Source organism: Coregonus clupeaformis, chromosome 12, assembly GCF_020615455.1.
Source record: "Coregonus clupeaformis isolate EN_2021a chromosome 12, ASM2061545v1, whole genome shotgun sequence".
Classification (NCBI taxonomy): Eukaryota; Metazoa; Chordata; class Actinopteri; order Salmoniformes; family Salmonidae; genus Coregonus; species Coregonus clupeaformis.
The window spans coordinates 25,294,584-25,313,696 of record NC_059203.1 but is presented as its reverse complement, the minus strand read 5'-3'; the positions used below and the strand labels follow the sequence as shown (position 1 = coordinate 25,313,696).

General features: G+C 40.8%; 2 protein-coding genes across 2 annotated transcripts; one reads left to right on the top strand and one right to left on the bottom strand.

Moving 5' to 3' along the window:
* The first annotated feature begins 5,830 nt into the window (after positions 1–5,830).
* On the top strand, positions 5,831–8,663 carry LOC121578098 (zinc finger protein 287). The gene is made up of 2 exons (XM_041892206.1): positions 5,831–6,128; positions 6,745–8,663. The coding sequence occupies exons 1-2, from the start codon at positions 5,936–5,938 to the stop codon at positions 7,758–7,760; spliced, it is 1,209 nt and encodes a 402-aa protein (XP_041748140.1). The 5' UTR covers positions 5,831–5,935; the 3' UTR covers positions 7,761–8,663.
* Positions 8,664–14,322: 5,659 nt separating this feature from the next.
* On the bottom strand, positions 14,323–18,898 carry LOC121578111 (SUZ domain-containing protein 1-like). The gene is made up of 4 exons (XM_041892224.2): positions 18,728–18,898; positions 17,932–17,981; positions 17,555–17,824; positions 14,323–17,458 (listed from the first exon to the last, which is right to left on the bottom strand). The coding sequence occupies exons 1-4, from the start codon at positions 18,776–18,778 to the stop codon at positions 17,353–17,355; spliced, it is 477 nt and encodes a 158-aa protein (XP_041748158.1). The 5' UTR covers positions 18,779–18,898; the 3' UTR covers positions 14,323–17,352.
* Between the last annotated feature and the right edge of the window lie 215 nt (positions 18,899–19,113).

Genomic DNA, 19,113 nt, shown 5'->3' with positions numbered 1-19,113 from the left:
CTTATCCAGAGCGACTTACAATTATTGAGTGCATACATAGTACTACTGCTGTTTGAGCGTAAAACAATGTTTTTCTGCAGATAAGTTAAACAATTATTATCTAAAGAAGCTGAATCCTCACTGCAGAAACAATAAATAGTGGGTAGAGCATGTCAATCTGGTCCACACTGATTTTTTCAATGTTTAAAGAAAAAAACTTCATTTTTTTGCAGGCAATCTAATAATTGGGCCAGATAAAACATGTAACGATCGACATAATGGTAGCCTACCTTTTGGGGTTTACATTGAACATGTGCTATTTTTTCATGGCTCTAGGTCGATTTTCAAGCATTTTGAACAAAGAGCGGTTTGGGAGTGAAATGAGCCGGCTCTTTTACGTGAACGGAGCAAAATGAGCCGACTCACCAAAAAATACTCAGAATTCCCATCACAGACGTCAGTTCAATATCTAGTTTTGATTTACATCTGGTAGAGTTATCAACTAACGTGAATTCAACAACAGAAAATGTCTCCCTGTCATTGGATTTAGGTAAAAAGTTGAGTGAAAAAAAGACTAAATTCCCTTATATAGATGACTTTGCAAATCCAATCAGTTGTCCACTTGATTCATCGTCATCACATTGATTTTTGTGTCATCCTCGATGACTGTAAGTGCATTATCCACGTGTGGTTGTATTGTGTTTTAAGTTGTCAAACATCTCATTCCAAAATCATGGGCATTAATATGGAGTTGGTCCCCCCTTTGCTGCCATAATAGCCTCCACTCTTCTGGGAAGGCTTTCCACTAGATGTTGAAACATTACTGCGGGGATTTGCTTCCATTCAGCCATAAGAGCATCAGTGAGGTCGGGCAATGATGTTCGGCAATTAGGCCTGGCACGCAGTTGGCGTTCCAATTCATCCCAAAGGTGGGGTTGAGGTCAGGGCTCTGTGCAGGCCAATCAAGTTCTTCCACACCGATCTTGACAAACCATTTTTGTATGGACCTCGCTTTGTGCACGGGGGCATTGTCATGCTGAAACAGGAAAGGGCCTTCGCCAAACTGTTGCCACAAAGTTGGAAGGACAGAATCATCTAGAATTTCATTGTATGCTGTAGCGTTAAGATTTTCCTTCACTGGAACTAAGGGGTCTAGCCAGAACCATGAAAAACAGCCCCAGACCATTATTCCTCCGCCACCAAACTTTACACTTGGCACTATGCATTGGGGCAGGCAGCGTTCTCCTGGCATCCGCCAAACCTAGATTAGTCCGTCGGACTGCCAGATGGTGAAGCGTGATTCATCACTCCAGAGAACGCACGTCCACTGCTCCAGAGTCCAATGGCGGCGAGCTTTACACTTCTCCAGCCGACGCTTGGCATTGCGCATGGTGATCTTAGGCTTGTGTGCGGCTGCTCGGCCATGGAAACCCATTTCATGAAGCTCCCGACCAACAGTTATTGTGCTGACTTTGCTTCCAGAGGCAGTTTGGAACTTGGTAGTGAGTGTTGCAACCGAGGACAGACGATTTTTACGCACTACGCGCTTCAGCACTCGGCAGGCCCGTTCTGTGAGCTTGTGTGGCCTACCGCTTCGTGGCTGAGCTGTTGTTGCTGTTCACTAAGGCCATTCTACTGCCAATGTCTGTCTATGGAGATTGCATGGCTGTGTGCTCGATTTTATACACCTGTCAGCAACGGGTGTGGCTGAAATAGCCGAATCCACTAATTTGAAGGGGTGTCCACATACTTTTATCTATCTATCTATCTATCTATCTATCTATCTATCTATCTATCTATCTATCTATCTATCTATCTATCTATCATCTATCTATAACTGCCATAACGGATTATACAGACAATTGTCTATGCATTCTAAAATAAACGTATTTGATAGGTGTAGTGTCTGAGGAATTATGACTTTGCTAATGTTTTCAAAGTGGAACCTGAGAGGATGTTTATTCAGTTTTAGAGGGAGCAGTTTTAGAGGGACACCCCATAGAACAGAAGAAGTATGTTGTGTGGAGACAGGTGATTGGTCTGTAGGGGAACACCCATATCAGATTACATAGAATATATACCACAGTTGGGACAAAGGAAGACAGAATAATCAGATTTGAGATGGGGCGATTATTCTCCGGGTATCTGCAGGTATCTGTAAATCGACGCTGTAACCCTTTGTTATGAATAAACCTTATGATGAAAATACAGCGTCAGCGGTTCTCCTTGGCCATCACATCATAATTAGCAACGTTTACTCGACACAACATAGGCTACTTACATAGTTCAGTCTATTGAGACAAACCGGTACAAAAACATAAGTAAACAAATGTGGTGTCAGGCATTGATATAGCTGGGGCGAATGACCGCCAAGCTCCGGCAGTTCTCCGTTGAAATTCGTATCTGTAACTGAGCCTAAGGACTCAAGATCATGAATTTTTCAGCTAAATTCGATGAAACGTCATAATTTTTGATAACACACTGAATTGCGGCATAGGCTAACTATCAAAATTAGGCTAATTGTGGCCACAACAGCGGTTTTTAATCTTCTGCATGTTTTTAGATAAATTATACATTTTCACAAACATATAATTGATTTCACAACTCTAAACTGTCTGGATAAGGCTTTAAACCATTTGAGCTAACAGCAGTTTTGCACTGTTTCGCTGTGGTTTTAGCCATCAATCTAGCAAGAGGGCAATATTTTATTAATGTAGTAGTGTTTCCCCCCCTAGAAACCTATGACTTTTGACTTTCACGTGGAATTGTTTATTTATGTCTGAGAAAAAAACTATTTTCAACCCATATGATCTAGTACACAATAAAAGTATAATAAAACACATACATGATATGATAAAAAAATTGTGAATGAATAAGCCTTTTCATTCTTTATAATATGTCCATATATAGTTATCTGTTTTAGGAACATCTACCCAAGATATTTCACCTTCTTTATTACTTTACCAAACATATGATGACATTAGTGATAGTCAAAATCTGTTAAATTTGTGAACTTCTAAATCAACATTTGGGCCATTTAAACAGCGAAGTTATGTAAATGAATGTGATGATGTAATGATCCACCAGAGGGAGGCAAATACACGTTTATTCGACAGAGGACGTTGACGTCGTCCTAGGAAGGTCTGGATGGCTGTCTTCTGACTTCTAAAACGGTGGGAAATCAATAAAACAAGTCATGTAAACATATACATATTTTTTAAAAGTAATTCTAGTGCCCGATTTCGGGGACTGTCAGCTTAAGAGGTATAGACATAAGTTAATTTTACTGCAGTGGGCTAAATCAGGGGCACACAGAGTGTTTCTTGGTAGTCTTAAACAAATCTACTTTGAAACAAAAGTATACACCTCACACACATGGTTATGGGATTTTTTAAAAAGAAGACACTTGTACGATGTCAGAAATAGAGTTGAAATCTATTCAATTTGGAGTTTGCGTCCCAATATTACACTTTATATACATCACAGAAGCCTGAAATATAACAAAACTGTTTGACATAGAAACACCGGATTTTCGGCTGGTAAAAAAATATATATATATATGAATTATGATTTTATGAAAATATTAATAACTTTCCACCCATGAGGCCACTAGAGGGAGATTTGGTCATTTGACTGTAGGAAAGGATTTTAAAAGTCTGTGAGAGCTGTATGGTTAATCTACAACCTAATCTGAGTTTTTTTATTCTACATTTTCCAAACAATATCATTGCATTCACAACTCTAAGTTGTCTTCAAAATACTTCCCCAAGCTGTGACCATTGGGTAGATATTGTTCGGAGCGTGTATGATATATCTACAGCCTAGTCTGAGTGCCTAAACAATTTTATAGAATCCTGCAGTTATGCTCATAGAAATAATATATTTCTATGGTTATGTTACTTGTGAATGTGAATACATATTTTATTAAATAGGACAGAGCTAAAATTATATAAAATAAATTCTCAACCTTTACGTATTGTAATTGAGTTTCTCAAACTTTAAATATCCTATTATTTACAGGTAAAAGTCAGTAAATTAGAATATTTTGAAAAACTTGATTTATTTCAGTAATTGCATTCAAAAGGTGTAACTTGTACATTATATTTATTCATTGCACACAGACTGATGCATTCAAATGTTTATTTCATTTAATTTTGATGATTTGAAGTGGCAACAAATGAAAATCCAAAATTCCGTGTGTCACAAAATTAGAATATTACTTAAGGCTAATACAAAAAAGGGATTTTTTAGAAATGTTGGCCAACTGAAAAGTATGAAAATGAAAAATATGAGCATGTACAATACTCAATACTTGGTTGGAGCTCCTTTTGCCTCAATTACTGCATTAATGCGGCGTGGCATGGAGTCGATGAGTTTCTGGCACTGCTCAGGTGTTATGAGAGCCCAGGTTGCTCTGATAGTGGCCTTCAACTCTTCTGCGTTGTTGGGTCTGGCATTCTGCATCTTCCTTTTCACAATACCCCACAGATTTTCTATGGGGCTAAGGTCAGGGGAGTTGGCTGGCCAATTTAGAACAGAAATACCATGGTCCGTAAACCAGGCACGGGTAGATTTTGCGCTGTGTGCAGGCGCCAAGTCCTGTTGGAACCTGAAATCTCCATCTCCATAGAGCAGGTCAGCAGCAGGAAGCATGAAGTGCTCTAAAACTTGCTGGTAGACGGCTGCGTTGACCCTGGATCTCAGGAAACAGAGTGGACCGACACCAGCAGATGACATGGCACCCCAAACCATCACTGATGGTGGAAACTTTACACTAGACTTCAGGCAACGTGGATCCTGTGCCTCTCCTGTCTTCCTCCAGACTCTGGGACCTCGATTTCCAAAGGAAATGCAAAATGTGCTTTCGTCAGAAAACATGACTTTAGACCACTCAGCAGCAGTCCAGCTCTTTTTTTCCTTAGCCCAGGTGAGACGCTTTTCGCGCTGTTTCTTGGTCAACAGTGGCTTGACACGAGGTATGCGGCAGTTGAAACCCATGTCTTTCAAGCGTCTCTTGGTGGTGGATCTTGAAGCCCTGACTCCAGCAGCTGTCCACTCCTTGTGAATCTCCCCCACATTTTTGAATGGGTTTTTTTTCACAATCTTGACTAGGGCGCGGTGATCCCTATCGCTTGTACACTTTTTTCTGACCACAGTTTTTCCTTCCCTTTGCCTCTCTATTAATGTGTTTGGACACAGAGCTCTGAGAACAGCCAGCCTCTTCTGCAATAACCTTTTGTGTCTTTCCCTCCTTGTGCAATGTGTCGATGGTCGCCTTTTGGACAGCTGTCAAATCTGAAGTCTTCCCCATGTTTGTGTAGGCTTCAGAACTGGACTGAGAGACCATTTAAAGCCCTTTGCAGGTGTTTTGAGTTAATCAGCTGATTAGTTTGTGGCACCAGGTGTCTTCAAAATGTAACCCTTACACAATATTCTAATTTTGTGACACACGGAATTTTGGATTTTCATTTGTTGCCACTTCAAATCATCAAAATTAAATGAAATAAACATTTGAATGCATCAGTCTGTGTGCAATGAATAAATATAATGTACAAGTTACACCTTTTGAATGCAATTACTGAAATAAATCAAGTTTTTCAAAATATTCTAATTTACTGACTTTTACCTGTATTATTAGACACATAATATTGAGGTGTAGGATATTTCACATTACAGCAAACCTTTTGGTGTAATTTGCTAGCATATTTTTGGGGACACACTTGTTGGTGCCAGGTGAAGATTGTTCAATTCAAATGCGCTTCATCTCCAGTACAGCAGGCGGCGACAGCTCTCTCGTTTACAGATACGTAAAGAGGAAACGTTCGCGTATGCTATCTTTGCAGTCCCTCGAGTAGTCTCGAAAGGATGGTTGTTGCTTGTTAGGTACTATAGGCACCACGTTAGCAGCAAATAGCCGAAACGTTTTCAGTTTTTCTGTTCGTCACATTCCCGCAAAATGCCTCAAATGCAGTTGTTGCAGGTTTATCTTAATGAGCGGTTAACAGCAGTGGCTGTTGAAATATTTGGGGCCGTGGAAAATACCATTGGAGAGTACCAGGAAGAAATCTCCCGTTCAAATGAGGAGATCGAACGTCTACGGAGGCTGCTGGATTTGGTTTGCATCCCTGACATAAAGTTACAGAGACCAGGTGAGCAGAGCCATATATAATTAATAGATGGCTCTGGTAGTGAGAAATGACCGCCGCTAGATCATTCAATGTGATTGAACCAGCCAGGCCTGCCAATCAACCCATTTGTTGATTTTTTCTGAAAATTAATATCAATTTGAACTTGGCCTAGAGAACTACAGCGCTCACCAGCTTGTAGTCCTAAAAACCGGTCTGGTTCGTTCAGCCATTGCTATGGGGAAAAGGAATGGGGAAAGAATAGGCTTTTGGGATAAATGCCGAAAATGAGGTCAGAAGTTAACACAGGCTTAGGATATCTTATGTTTTGTTCTATGAGGTCATATCAGTCAGTTAATATGACCTTTATGAATTATGATCCCATTGTTATTTTTTAAATTACATAAATACTTCAAAATTCACAAAGTGACATTAGCTGATGAAGATTATCTCTTAAGAACAAAACATATAAGATCTTCTAAGCCTGTGTTTACCACATACCTTATCAAAGCCCCTACAAAAACTCTATTACTTTCCCCATAGGCTTTATCCAACGAACCATGGCGGAGTTAGTGCCTACAAAAAGATGCAATTACTATTGCTCTCTATTGATTAGTAATTATTTATTCAATCCTCTCAGACCCCCAGCAGCTCATTCTCCCTGTCCCTGATGAGGAGGTTCCCCCTGAGCAGCAGCACTGTGAGCAGGAGTGGAGCCCCAGTCTGGGCCAGGAGGACCCAGAGCCTACACGGATTAAAGAGGAACAGGAGGAGTTTGGGACCAGTCAGGAGGAAGAGCAGCTTGAGGGGCTGGAGTCTGATATCAAAGAGTTCATATTCTCTCTCCCCTGTGTGAAAAGTGACTGTGACCAGGACCCACCTCAGCCCTTATATCTTTACCAAACCCATACTGTGGAGAACAGAGAGAGGGACTCTCTTCCCACCAAAACAACTGAAGACATCAAAACAGAACTTGATGGAGAGGGCTATGGAGTATCTGAACCAAACAGTGAATTACAGCCCCTTTCTCCAGAAAATTCTGATTGTTCTGCAGCTCATATTGGGAACAGTGAAAGTGACAATGGGGTGGACAGTGGAGGACTAATGTCAGGGTTACAGCCACTCAAATCAAAGAGAACATGGACAAAGAAAGTACAAAGCTCTAAAACCAGGGAAGCCAGTGAGTTGAAAGTTCCATTGAGGGCAGCTCACTCAGGGGAGAGACCACACAGGTGTCCTGTCTGCAGGAAATGCTTTCTGAAAAGTAGCATTTTAAAAACACATCAGAGAATTCACACTGGGGAGAAACCATATTGTTGCAATGTATGTGGCAAGAGTTTCAGAGAGAAGAGAACCCTTACCAGTCACAGGCTGACTCACTCAGGGGAGAAACCATATCAGTGCAAAGAATGTGGCAAATGCTTCAGTCAAAAGAAAATCCTGACCATACATATGAGGACGCACACTGGAGAGAAACCGTATCAGTGCAAAGAATGTGGTAAATGCTTCACTCACAGTGGATCCCAGGCAGCGCATTTGAGGATTCATACAGGGGAGAGACCATATAAGTGCCCCATGTGTGTGAAATGCTTCAGAACAGCAAGTCATCTAAAAAGGCACCAGCGAAGTCACAGAGGAGAACAACCACATTGCTGACTTTTTTTGTGGTAAATGCTTCACTTGTAAGAATGACATAGGTCTAGATTCTAGCAGAGCCGCGCTTGCCGACATCCTCATAGCGGTTGTTTTGGCGGTGTTGGAATTGCGTTAAGAGCTGTCAGATCCACAAGCGGCTCCTTGTGTTGCCTTTTCGCGGACACTGCCATTGGATGCAACGAAACCACACCATACTTTATATCCGACAATTCCCATACAGCCACGTTACAAGTTTAAACACTCAAATGTGTGGTGTTCTAGTGTTTACACCTCAATTAGACTGATAGACTATAAATCCCCTACTCCCAAATGAACATGAAAATACGCCTGTCATTATTTCTGTCATCAACAGAGCCTACACTTTATCGCCGTTTTTAACTTCTAACGCGTTGTTGATAATAAGGAAGGGAGATGTTGGTCACACACAACAGTAGCCGTTCACCGATTTGTCAAGCTCATATTGCAGTTACACCTCCCAACACCGCCAAAACGCAGGTTAACGCTCAAAGGCTCAATCTAATTGAATCGAGGCCATAGTACTTTACACGCGTACCCATATACGGGTTGAAAGTGACAGATTTGGACACTGATAAGCGCCTAAATTGGAACGAATTGGCTGTACAGTAACATGCTATACATGACGTCAGAGCTCAAGCAGGGTTCATACACATTTTGACAGATGACATTTCAGGACTTTTCCATGACTTTTAACCAAATTTCCATGACAAATAATTGGTGGCATCTCTGTATACATAAAACATTTGGTATTGACACTAACCAATGAGTGTCAAATAATGCAAAGCTTATTTATAAATTATGACACAGATAATATAGTTTGATTAAAATAAACATTTATACATTAATTTTGGATAGGAATACCAGATACAACAGGAAAAAATAAATAAACATAAGTGCATTATTTTTGTGTCTGTCTCTCTCTCTCTCACTCACTCACTGATGATGCTGGGGACACAACAGGGGTAGGATTAGGACAACCCTCATGATCCTGGAACACACACAACCCTGAACAAGTTGTTTGTTTCACATTTTAACTTTAAACTTAACACTAGTGTGTTCTGCTTCTGATTCTCTACCACAGTAAGAATCCCCTCTCCACACTAGCCTGTCCATGAGACAGGACAAGCATAATCTGAACAACCTATAAAATGTATAGGTTTCATTCCATTAATGTTAATGTACACATAAAACAGCCCAAATAATCACAATATGACGATTGTTTGATTACTAAAATAACGTATTTAAACAGCACTAGGAATTATCCTTCCTGTCCCATGTATTTTGAAGACTGAAAGCACTGTAAATACTGTATCAATCGTATCAAACACATAGAAAATGTGGTCAAATGATCAATATCAATAACTATCAATATTTCTTTACCTTTGATCATTTTGAATAAGTCCTCACACAGGAAGGGCAGCATGGGTTTTGTCAGTTTGGTATATGGTGAGGAAGGGGGTGACTGGTCTGGCTACACCATTGAAGATGCCCACTTTCACGGGGAAGAGGGGGTCCGCACAGCTGTCATTCACTACGTCAAAGGACTTGCACTTTGGATTGGGTAGTTCTCCTTTTCTCACCAGCTCCACGTACTGTTTTACAAGCAGCCAGAGCAGCGGTCCGACACAGTTACATTTTCTATCCATCGGTGCGTGCAGAACCGCATGCTAGTGCTACAATCTGTGGCTCTTACAAAGTCTTCGTTATGTGCAGGGCAATCGTGAAAAAGCCAGTAAAGACTTGAGAGTGTGTGTTCTACATCCCAGTCAGCATCCATCCCGGAATGCATTATGCAGGATGTGCAATCCACAGGACCTAATGTTGATCAACGATTTGTTGACATTTCAACATGTCCTTCTGGAGTATGTTGAACATAGTGGCGGTCTGAGGACGATTCTTATTTTTTATGAGCATGGCCTTATTTCTATTACAGCATATTGGATTACTGTCATTCATATTCCATTCACCCAGCTCAATGTAACATCGATAGGTTTAGGCTACTACATGATACTCAAATTTTCCCTTTACCCATCATGAGGTTGCTACAACCTAACCAATGAGTGGTCGAGAGAAATTTGAGTAATCAAGGTGACAGACATTGACACATTCAATACTGCCTTGCACACTCTTGCCTGCATCTAGCTGATCTAGGGTGTAATCATTAGTCCAACAGTTGCAAACAAGAGTTTCTATTGGACAAATTCAGGTATGTTTATCCCCGTTCCGTTTAAGAAACGTTTTTTAACAGAATCGGTGGAATGAATACACCCCTGATCACACCCTTTGTTTTATATATAATGTAAGTGCCTTAATGTGTTCGGACCCCAGAAAGAGTAGCTGCTGCCTTGGCAACAGCTAATGGGGATCCCTAATAAACACAAATACACACAAGCACAGTTCACTTTCATAGCAGCCACATACAAACAGCATGATCCCTTGTATAATTCCTTCTCGCATCTACGCGCTCTTCTCCTCTCACCTTTTCCCTTCGCTTGTGGACTTCAGTGCACAACACATCAGCTGTCTGTAACCAGGCTAAAAAAAAATTCCAAGCCAAACCTTCATATCATAACTGCTAACCGCTACACACAGCCTACATCGTTGTCACCATATTAGCTAATGTCATAATCAACATAGCTACTAAAACCAACACGTTAGTAACCCCGCTACAATCATGCACAGTGTACAGTCAGCAAGCAGTTTAGCAGTTACACCGGCGGTCCCCGGAGGCAATAAATTAATAAAACCAAAAGCTTACCTTGATTTGGAAGAGTTTCAGTGTTGGCTAGACATAGCCAGCTAGCTAACATAGCACCCCTCTCTGTTTGAGCTGGGTGTTTGAGTAGGCTAAACTAGCTATCTGCATTCACTAGCTAAGTAAGTGAAAGTGAAAAAAATACTATGTAATATAACAAGCGCTCTCTCTCTCGCTTGCTTCTTCATTTTTGAAGAAATTAATTTGTTCAAAACTGTTCAAGTATGTCTTTCTTTGAGTCAACTACTCACCACATTTTATGCACTGCAGTGCTAGCTAGCTGTATCTTATGCTTTCAGTACTAGATTCATTCTCTGATCCTTTGATTGGGTGAAAAACATGTCAGTTCATGCTGCAAGAGCTCTGATAGTTTGGATGACGTCCTCCGGAAGTTGTCATAATTACTGTGTAAGTCTATGGAAGGGGGTGAGAACCACAAGCCTCCTAGGTGGTCCTCTGTAGCTCAGCTGGTAGAGCACGGTGCTTGTAACGCCAAGGTAGTGGGTTCGATCCCCGGGACCACCCATACACAAAAAAAATTATGCACGCATGATTGTAAGTCACTTTGGATAAAGGCGTTTGCTAAATGGCATATTATAGGTTTTGTATTGAAGTCAATGTACCCAGAGGACTGACAGTGGTTCTGAACTTGAGCACAATGCTGGACAAGAAGTTGCTCCCATCCCTCCCGCTAATTGGGCAACTTTTGCAAATGCTTTGTTGTCTGAGTGAGGGAAATGCTGTAAATAAAGAGGACTCGATGTGTTTTGGAAGATGAGACGTTGAGGATTATAATAAATACCGCTTTGATGTCATATAAGCAAGCCAAACACCTGTCCAAATGTGCACTTCACTTTTTCATATCATAAAACTCATTAAATATAGTGCCAACGTTTATGATAACTATGCTTGATGTACAGTTACAAGATGACGACGTCATACCCTGGGTTGTTCTGAACAGAAAGAGCCTATGTTTGTCGTATTGTGAAGAAATTTGGTGGGGAACACTCATCTGAATGCACGTGTGACTATTCTATGCGCACCAAAATTACAATCTGCTTCTCTGAATTGCCTTGTGAAATAGCACCTTATAGTTGAACACTTTGTCATAAAAGTGCACTGAAATTACATAGGAACTGTGCACACTTTGCATTTGTATTTATTATGGATCCCCATTAGTTCCTGCCAAGGCAGCAGTTACTCTTCCTGGGGTCCAGCAAAATTAAGGCAGTTATACTTTTTTAAAGACATTACAATACATTCACAACAGATTTCACAACACATTAAGTGTGTGCCCTCAGGCCCCTACTCTACTACCACATATCTACAACACAAAATCCATGTGTACGTGTGTGTATAGTGTGTATGTTATCGTGTGTGTGTATGCATGTGTCTGTGCCTATGTTTTTGTTTCTTCACAGTCCCTGCTGTTCCATAAGGTGTATTTTTATCTGTTTTTAAATGTAATTTTACTGCTTGCATGAGTTACTTGATGTGGAATAGAGTTCCATGTATTCATGGCTCTATGTAGTACTGTGCGCCTCCCATAGTCTGTTCTGGACTTGGGGACTGTGAAAAAACCTCTGGTGGCATGTCTTATGGGGTATGCATGGGTGTCCGAGCTGTGTGCCAGTAGTTCAAACAGACAGCTCGGTGCATTCAACATGTCAATACCTCTCACAAATACAAGTAGTGATTAAGTCAATCTCTCCACTTTGAGCCAGGAGCGATTGACATGCATATTATTAATGTTAGCTCTCTGTGTACATACAAGGGCCAGCCGTGCTGCCCTGTTCTGAGCCAATTGCAATTTTCGTAAATCCCTCATTGTGGCACCTGACCACACGAATGAACAGTAGTCCAGGTGCGACAAAACGAGTGCCTGTAGGACCTGCCTTGTTGATAGTGTTGTTAAGGAAGGCAGATTAGCGCTTTATTATGGACAGACTTCTCCACATCGTAGTTACTGTTGTATCAATATGTTTTGACCTTGACAGTTTACAATCCAGGGTTATTCCAAGCAGTTTAGTCACCTCAATTTGCTCAATTTCCACATTATTCATTACAAGATTTAGTTGAGGTTTAGGGTTTAGTGAATGATTTGTCCCAAATACAATGCTTTTAGTTTTTTTAATATTTATGACTAACTTATTCCTTGCCACCCATTCTGAAACTAACTGCAGCTCTTTGTTAAGTGTTGCAGTCATTTCAGTAGCTGTAGTAGCTGACGTGTATAGTGTTGAGTCATCCGCATACATAGACACACTGGCTTTACTCAAAGCCAGTGGCATGTCATTAGTAAAACACATTTTTTAAATAAGGGGCCTAGACAGCTGCCCTGGGGAATTCCTGATTCTACCTGGATTAGGTTGGAGAGGCTTCCATTAAAGAACTGTGTTCTGTTAGACAGGTAACTCTTTATCCACAATATAGCAGGGGGTGTAAAACCATAACACGTAAGTTTTTCCAGCAACAGACTATGATCGATAATGTCAAAAGCCGCACTGAAGTCTAACAAAACAGCCCCCACAATCTTTTTATCGTCAATTTCTCTCAGCCAATCATCAGTCATTTGTGTAAGTGCTGTGTTTGTTGAATGTCCTTCCGTATAAGCGTGCTGAAAGTCTGTCAATTTGTTTACTGTAAAATAGCATTGTATCTGGTTAAACACAATTTTTCCAAAAGTTTACTAAGGGTTGGTAACAGGCTGATTAGTCGGCTATTTGAGCCAGTAAAGGGGGCTTTACTATTCTTAGGTAGCGGAATGACTTTTGCTTCCCTCCAGGCCTGAGGGCACACACTTTCTAGTAGGCTTAAGTTGAAGATATGGCAAATAGGAGTGGCAATGCCGTCCGCTATTATCCTCAGTAATTTTCCATCCAAGTTGTCAGACCCCGGTGGCTTGTCATTATTGATAAACAACAATAGTTTGTTCACTTCTTCCACACTCACTTTACGGAATTCAAAATTACAACGCTTGTCTTTCATAATTTGATCAGATATAGTTGGATGTGTAGTGTCAGCTTTTGTTGCTGGCATGTCATGCCTAAATTTGCTAATCTTGCCAATCAAAAAATCATTAAAGTAGTTGGCAATATCAGTGGGTTTTGTGATGAATGAGCCATCTGAATCATAAAATGATGGAGCTGAGTTTGGAGAGGTGTGTGGCCACTTGGAGACACCAGTTAGACCTCACACTCAAACTCTTGTAATTTTTTTGGTCTTATGTTGCACCTACCCCAAATTACCATGAATATTCTTATGTTACTGAATGTATCCAGAGTATTTTCAGATTTCGTTATCAACAAATGCAGCGAAAAGTACAGTAAATGTAAAATCCACATAAAATCATGTAATGCTTGGATTCAGTCATCAGATTAACTGTTTTGTCCTCAACTTTAGTCTAATAATTTCCCCATAATCTCCAAACTGTTCCTTATTAATTGCTACCATCCTTATACATATGCTCTTCATATTTCTTCTGTAAGAAACATGACTATTTAGCCCTATCCATATAAGCCAATTCCCACAAATGTAAAGGGTTAACTGAGCATGAGGATGAACGCAAAGGGAGAAACATGACAGTGCTGCTTGGGACAAAATCTTACTCACTTTTAGGAGGACCTTTCCAGGACCTTTCCATAGTAAAACACTGATGTTTCATAATAGCCTTTCTGAGCATGGCACAGAAGTGGATATGAGCATAACTTAGTTAAAGCTCAAATGTTGCTTTTTGCCTAAATAAAAATGTACATCCTTGGTTCTAAAAAGGGCTAAAGGCTTTCAGAATAAGTTCTCTAATTACTGCAGTTTATTCATACAAAATAGACAAAACACAGGAACAACACATCCAGGACATACATTAGGCTAGAGAGAGTTGGGCTAGACAAACAGGACACATACATTAGGATGACAATAGACACATTTATAGATAATGCTCAGGTTGGTAAGAACACACAAGATACATGTCAATGGTGCACTGTGTTAAATACATATGATGAATTCTCACTAGAAAGATCTCTATTCAATACCTCCACAACATGAAGGAAAACATCTCAGATTTCTGGCACCAAACTCATTTTAAAGCTACAACAGCCCAATAAAATCTGAGGGAATATTAATCATACATGGAGTTGTTACTGCCAAGGTTTAAGTTAGAATAATTTCAAGCATTAGCCTAACTGAAAGTAAACAAAATTGTGTTGTACCTAAATATAACTTAAAAAGCACACAGCTCATTGGGCACTTAACATTGATAACCATGGTCGCATGAAGCATTTCTGAAATGAAATTACATTTGTCAGTTGTGCAGAATGTCGTATTCACATATGATTGTTTAAAAATGCTGTAATATAAATGTAGTTGTAATGCTTCCTGTAGACATTGAGTTATGGGGCCGTTTGGGGTTACATTTTCAGCTATACTTGGAATTTGTATTTGACTATAAGTCCATGCACATATCCCATTTTACAAATTAGAAAAATAAAAATGCTGTACACCAAACAAAAATATTAGCAAATTGTGTTTCACTTTTCAATAGATTTTTATTAAAGGGCATTAAAAAAAATATTTACAGGTTGATTTGTTTGTCGTTTTCATGTTTCCACATGACAGAAGAGCCTCATCTCTTCATTGTCGCCCATACTGGAGTTACTGGAGCTGCGTAGGCTCATCAAATGCAGGGTTGAGGTCAATTCAGTTTTCAATTCAAATTGACTTAAAAACTACAAAATCTAATCCATCTTCTATTCAATAATTACATTTATATTCACTTTCTGAATTAAACCCAACACTGATCAGGAGGATCAGATTCCTCCAGGGCTAGACTCAAGTCTCCTCCCTTCCTTTCCCAGGCTTATCTCTGATCTGACAGGTGTGGAAACTGCACTCAGGGGCTTATACAATACACCTTTGTTTCTCCACTGTATTGCTTTCACCTGTCTAGACCTCTCTGATCAGTAATCCCAATAAATTATAAAGGATAAGGTTAAAATTACACTTCAAATGGCCCCGATGTAACATACTTTAGGTATCCTCTAAATAAAAACCAAATCACACCCAAGAGAGGTTACCGTATGTGACTTTCTTTACAAAGTAGGCTATACAACAAGTTCAGTCAGTCACCATCTCTGGGATTACAGTTGAGTAGACCCAAGACTTAGCTTGTCCAGCATTAAAACCTACCTGAGAGAGGGGCCAACAAAACCACCTTTCCAGGGGTTCTTAGGCTGGCCAAATGACAGACATGAGAGGTAAAAGGAGTTCAAGGGGAGGACATAAAACATTTGGTTTAAAAAAATTAATAAAATCACAGCATCCAAGAGCATTAACCTGAGGTGCCTCGGTAACTGTGGGGTCCAATATGAAACCAAAGAATTTAAGGCGTTTTGAGTCTGAACACATTTAGTATGGTTTAAAAACAGCCAAGATGTAGTTTGTCATTTCATTAACAAACTAGATAGATTGAGAACTATGACATGTTCCACCTCTGCTGGGGAAAAATGGGTTTCTGTTCAACTTTGGCACTCTACTTAACAATAACTTTGCCTTCTAACCAAGCAAATTGGAACATCCTTGTCAATCTCTATCTCACTGTTATTCTTTCGTTGTCTTTGTTTCAACATGTCTTTACCGTACAAGAACAAGTGCTGTCCTCTCCAAGTAAGGCTACCCTGGAGAGGGACAGAATGAAAGACAGGGCAGAATAGAAGAGGTGCTGCTTAAAACACTCCAGCCAATGGGTTCCTGTTCAAACAACCCTGAATCAAAAAAAAGCTTTGGCCTACTTATGCTCCTTTTTCTTTCTTCTCTCTGCCCAAGAAGCAACAAGGCCCCGCAGTTTGGATATTTTTCAGAATTACTTTTTATCCTTCTATAGAATACAGAATTTTATGCTAATCTCAACACTATACTTACAGTATCTTTTAACAATGGCTACTACTTTTAATGACCATCTGTATAAGATCCTATAAAACATTCAGCTTCACTAAAATGTTATATATATATATACACTATTTTTTTCTTCTACTGTACATCATTGCCACTTTGAAAACAGATTAATAAACAAAAGCAACTAGATGCAAAAAAGAAAAAAAAAGAGACAACATGAACCTAATAATTCCAAATGTACCATTCAGTTACTGCCCAGTTCTTAAAACCAGGAAAATAAAACAAAAACAAGTAAACCGTAAAAAAAACTAAAGTTTAGCTAGAGAAGCCGGGCTTTCATGTTGATTTCAGAATTATTGCTTGAACATGCCAACACGTCGTAGTGGCACCTTGTCACTCCCCTACTCTATCCATGGCCCTCCTCCACTCATGTCCGGCAATAGGTTCATTCCCAACTTTCCCCTGGCCACCTTGAAGTCACACAGACTCAGTTTGTCATTCACCTGGAGGGCAGGCATGCCGCAGACCCAGGAAGACCCTGGTCCTCAGCAGAAGAGGGGCATGGGGCAGCTCAGGGTGAATCATGGGAGATATCACAGTGTATGGAGTCCTGAGGCAATGCCCTGGTCACAGTGTGGGACAGACAGGAGATCTGACCCAACCCTCAGCCATCTCCCTGCAACCCTCCACGCAGGCTGGAAACAGGGCAGAGGGTGAAAGGCAAAGGGCGTGCCAACAGTCAGCAGAAAGGGGTGGTAGGGATACTTCAACTCATTCTGTGAGCCAATATATTCTGTTTTGTCTCTGTTGACCATCTATCATCATCACAACTTTCACATTTCATCCCACCTCTCCGCTCTTCATGCACCATGCTACCTCCCCTTTATTCTCTGCACAACATGCCCCCAAGAAGAGACGATGGATCCCCCTCTATCTGTAGCGACGGAAGCCTGAGGTACCGTCTGGGCCTGTGGGTTGGCGGATCACGTGATTGTTCGGACGAACTGGTTCTGGCTGGGCACTCACTCGCACTAGTCTAATGGGGAAAGACAATGAAATATACTGTAAGTGATTGAGAAACAGCTAAATAATATGTTGACATAACCAATACCATTGAGTGTAGGTGTCTCACCTGTCTGGGCTGGGTTTGTCCTGAGGCGTTTCTTCAGAGCTAGCACTACCCAGAATCCTCCTGCGGGCCTCGGCATACTCTGCCTCCCGCTGGGCCAGTGACTTCGGCTGCTGGGTGGGGCGGTTGGATGAACCAGCCGACCCCAAGGAACCATTACTTGAGGGGCGCTTCAGAATTCGGATTTGAGGTGGGGGGGCTGCAGGTAGAGATTCGTCCTGGATAACCATGGCAGTTCGTATAGGGGAGCCACCTGAGCTGATGCTTGCTTTCCTGAAGGAGGGGTCAGAGTTTGTATTAAACAACAAATCAACAAACAAGTTGTGTTGTACAGCCATAACGTTATATGGATGTTTTCAGTAAGATTTTATTTCACTCACTTTGCTTTCTGGCTTATCTTCAACTTTGCCTCAAGTCTTCTCTCAATTTCCTGAGAAACAGGCAAATAAACAGAAAGACATTTGAATTCGTCATTCAATAATTCAGGTGAATGAATAGATCAAGAGACTCAGACAATAACGTTACATTTTCGTGATGAGCTGGTGACAGAAGGAGACTTGACGTGCCATGATTTGACTTGGCACACTAGTTAGCTAACTAACTAGCTCCGTTGAATTGCAGTACTCAAATTTTAGTGTTGAAAATTTAGAGAATAGCCGCAAAAATTGCTTAGGTTAAAATTAGCTAATTGGCTTAGCCTTAGCGAATACAGTTTTAGTGGAAAATATTCGTTAGCTAGCTTGCTACTGTAGCTGCTAGCCGATAAACAACTGCCAGGGTACACAGGGTAGTACCAAGTGACACTTTCCACAACCTGGCTAGCCAATGATCTAACGTTAGCTAACTTCATAACATTATTAGCTTGCCGCTAGCTAACTTTAACAGACGGTTGTGGACTCCCTTTCTCCACTTGCGTCGACAACAAAAATAAACCATATGATATAGCTATGTTCTCCTGGCCAGGCCTTTGGCTTTGCAACACAATACCCTGGCTAATACTTGGGCCTAGCTAACGTCATGTAGCTACCGTTAGCGGAGCGTGGCTCCGCCATGGCGACAGGCTGCTCACTTCAGTTTCCTCATAAGGCATTGAATGTTTGACAGGCCAACCACACACAGTAACTATTGAACACAGTTCATGGCCTAAAAACAACTTTTATCGCATTCCTTCCTCACCCCGCTGTCTGCAGCTTCCTCCCAACTTTCGCAAACCTCTTCATCTTCCATATTACAGCGTCCAAGTCAGACACGGTGGCCTCAGCGTTGACACTTCACAGTTCTTCCACAGATAGAACAATGAGCCAGATATTTTACCGGATGTATAAATGTGAAGCATCCGGTTGGCGGTTCCACTCACTACCAAATTTAGGGATGAGAGGGAGTCCAGTGGACTGCGTTTTGTAGACTTTACCCTTTGCCAAAGTAAAAAAAAAAATAGCGTTGTTTAGGAGTGCAAGGGCTAATTGAGTTATTGCACACGCGCACTTCACAGAGTAGGTGTTCTTCTTCGATGAGGTTTAACGGCGGTTGGCATCCAATAAATGTTGAATTACCGCCACCTA

Coding starts and splice junctions, on each gene's coding strand:
- LOC121578111 (XM_041892224.2), bottom strand. CDS start 18,778: ATGGAAGATGAAGAGGTTTGCGAAAGTTGGGAGGAAGCTGCAGACAGC. Junction 17,982..18,727: donor AGGAAGCTGCAGACAGCGGG/GTGAGGAAGGAA, acceptor CCTGTTTCTCAG/GAAATTGAGAGAAGACTTGA. Junction 17,825..17,931: donor AAGATAAGCCAGAAAGCAAA/GTGAGTGAAATA, acceptor CCCCTCCTTCAG/GAAAGCAAGCATCAGCTCAG.
- LOC121578098 (XM_041892206.1), top strand. CDS start 5,936: ATGCCTCAAATGCAGTTGTTGCAGGTTTATCTTAATGAGCGGTTAACA. Junction 6,129..6,744: donor CATAAAGTTACAGAGACCAG/GTGAGCAGAGCC, acceptor CAATCCTCTCAG/ACCCCCAGCAGCTCATTCTC.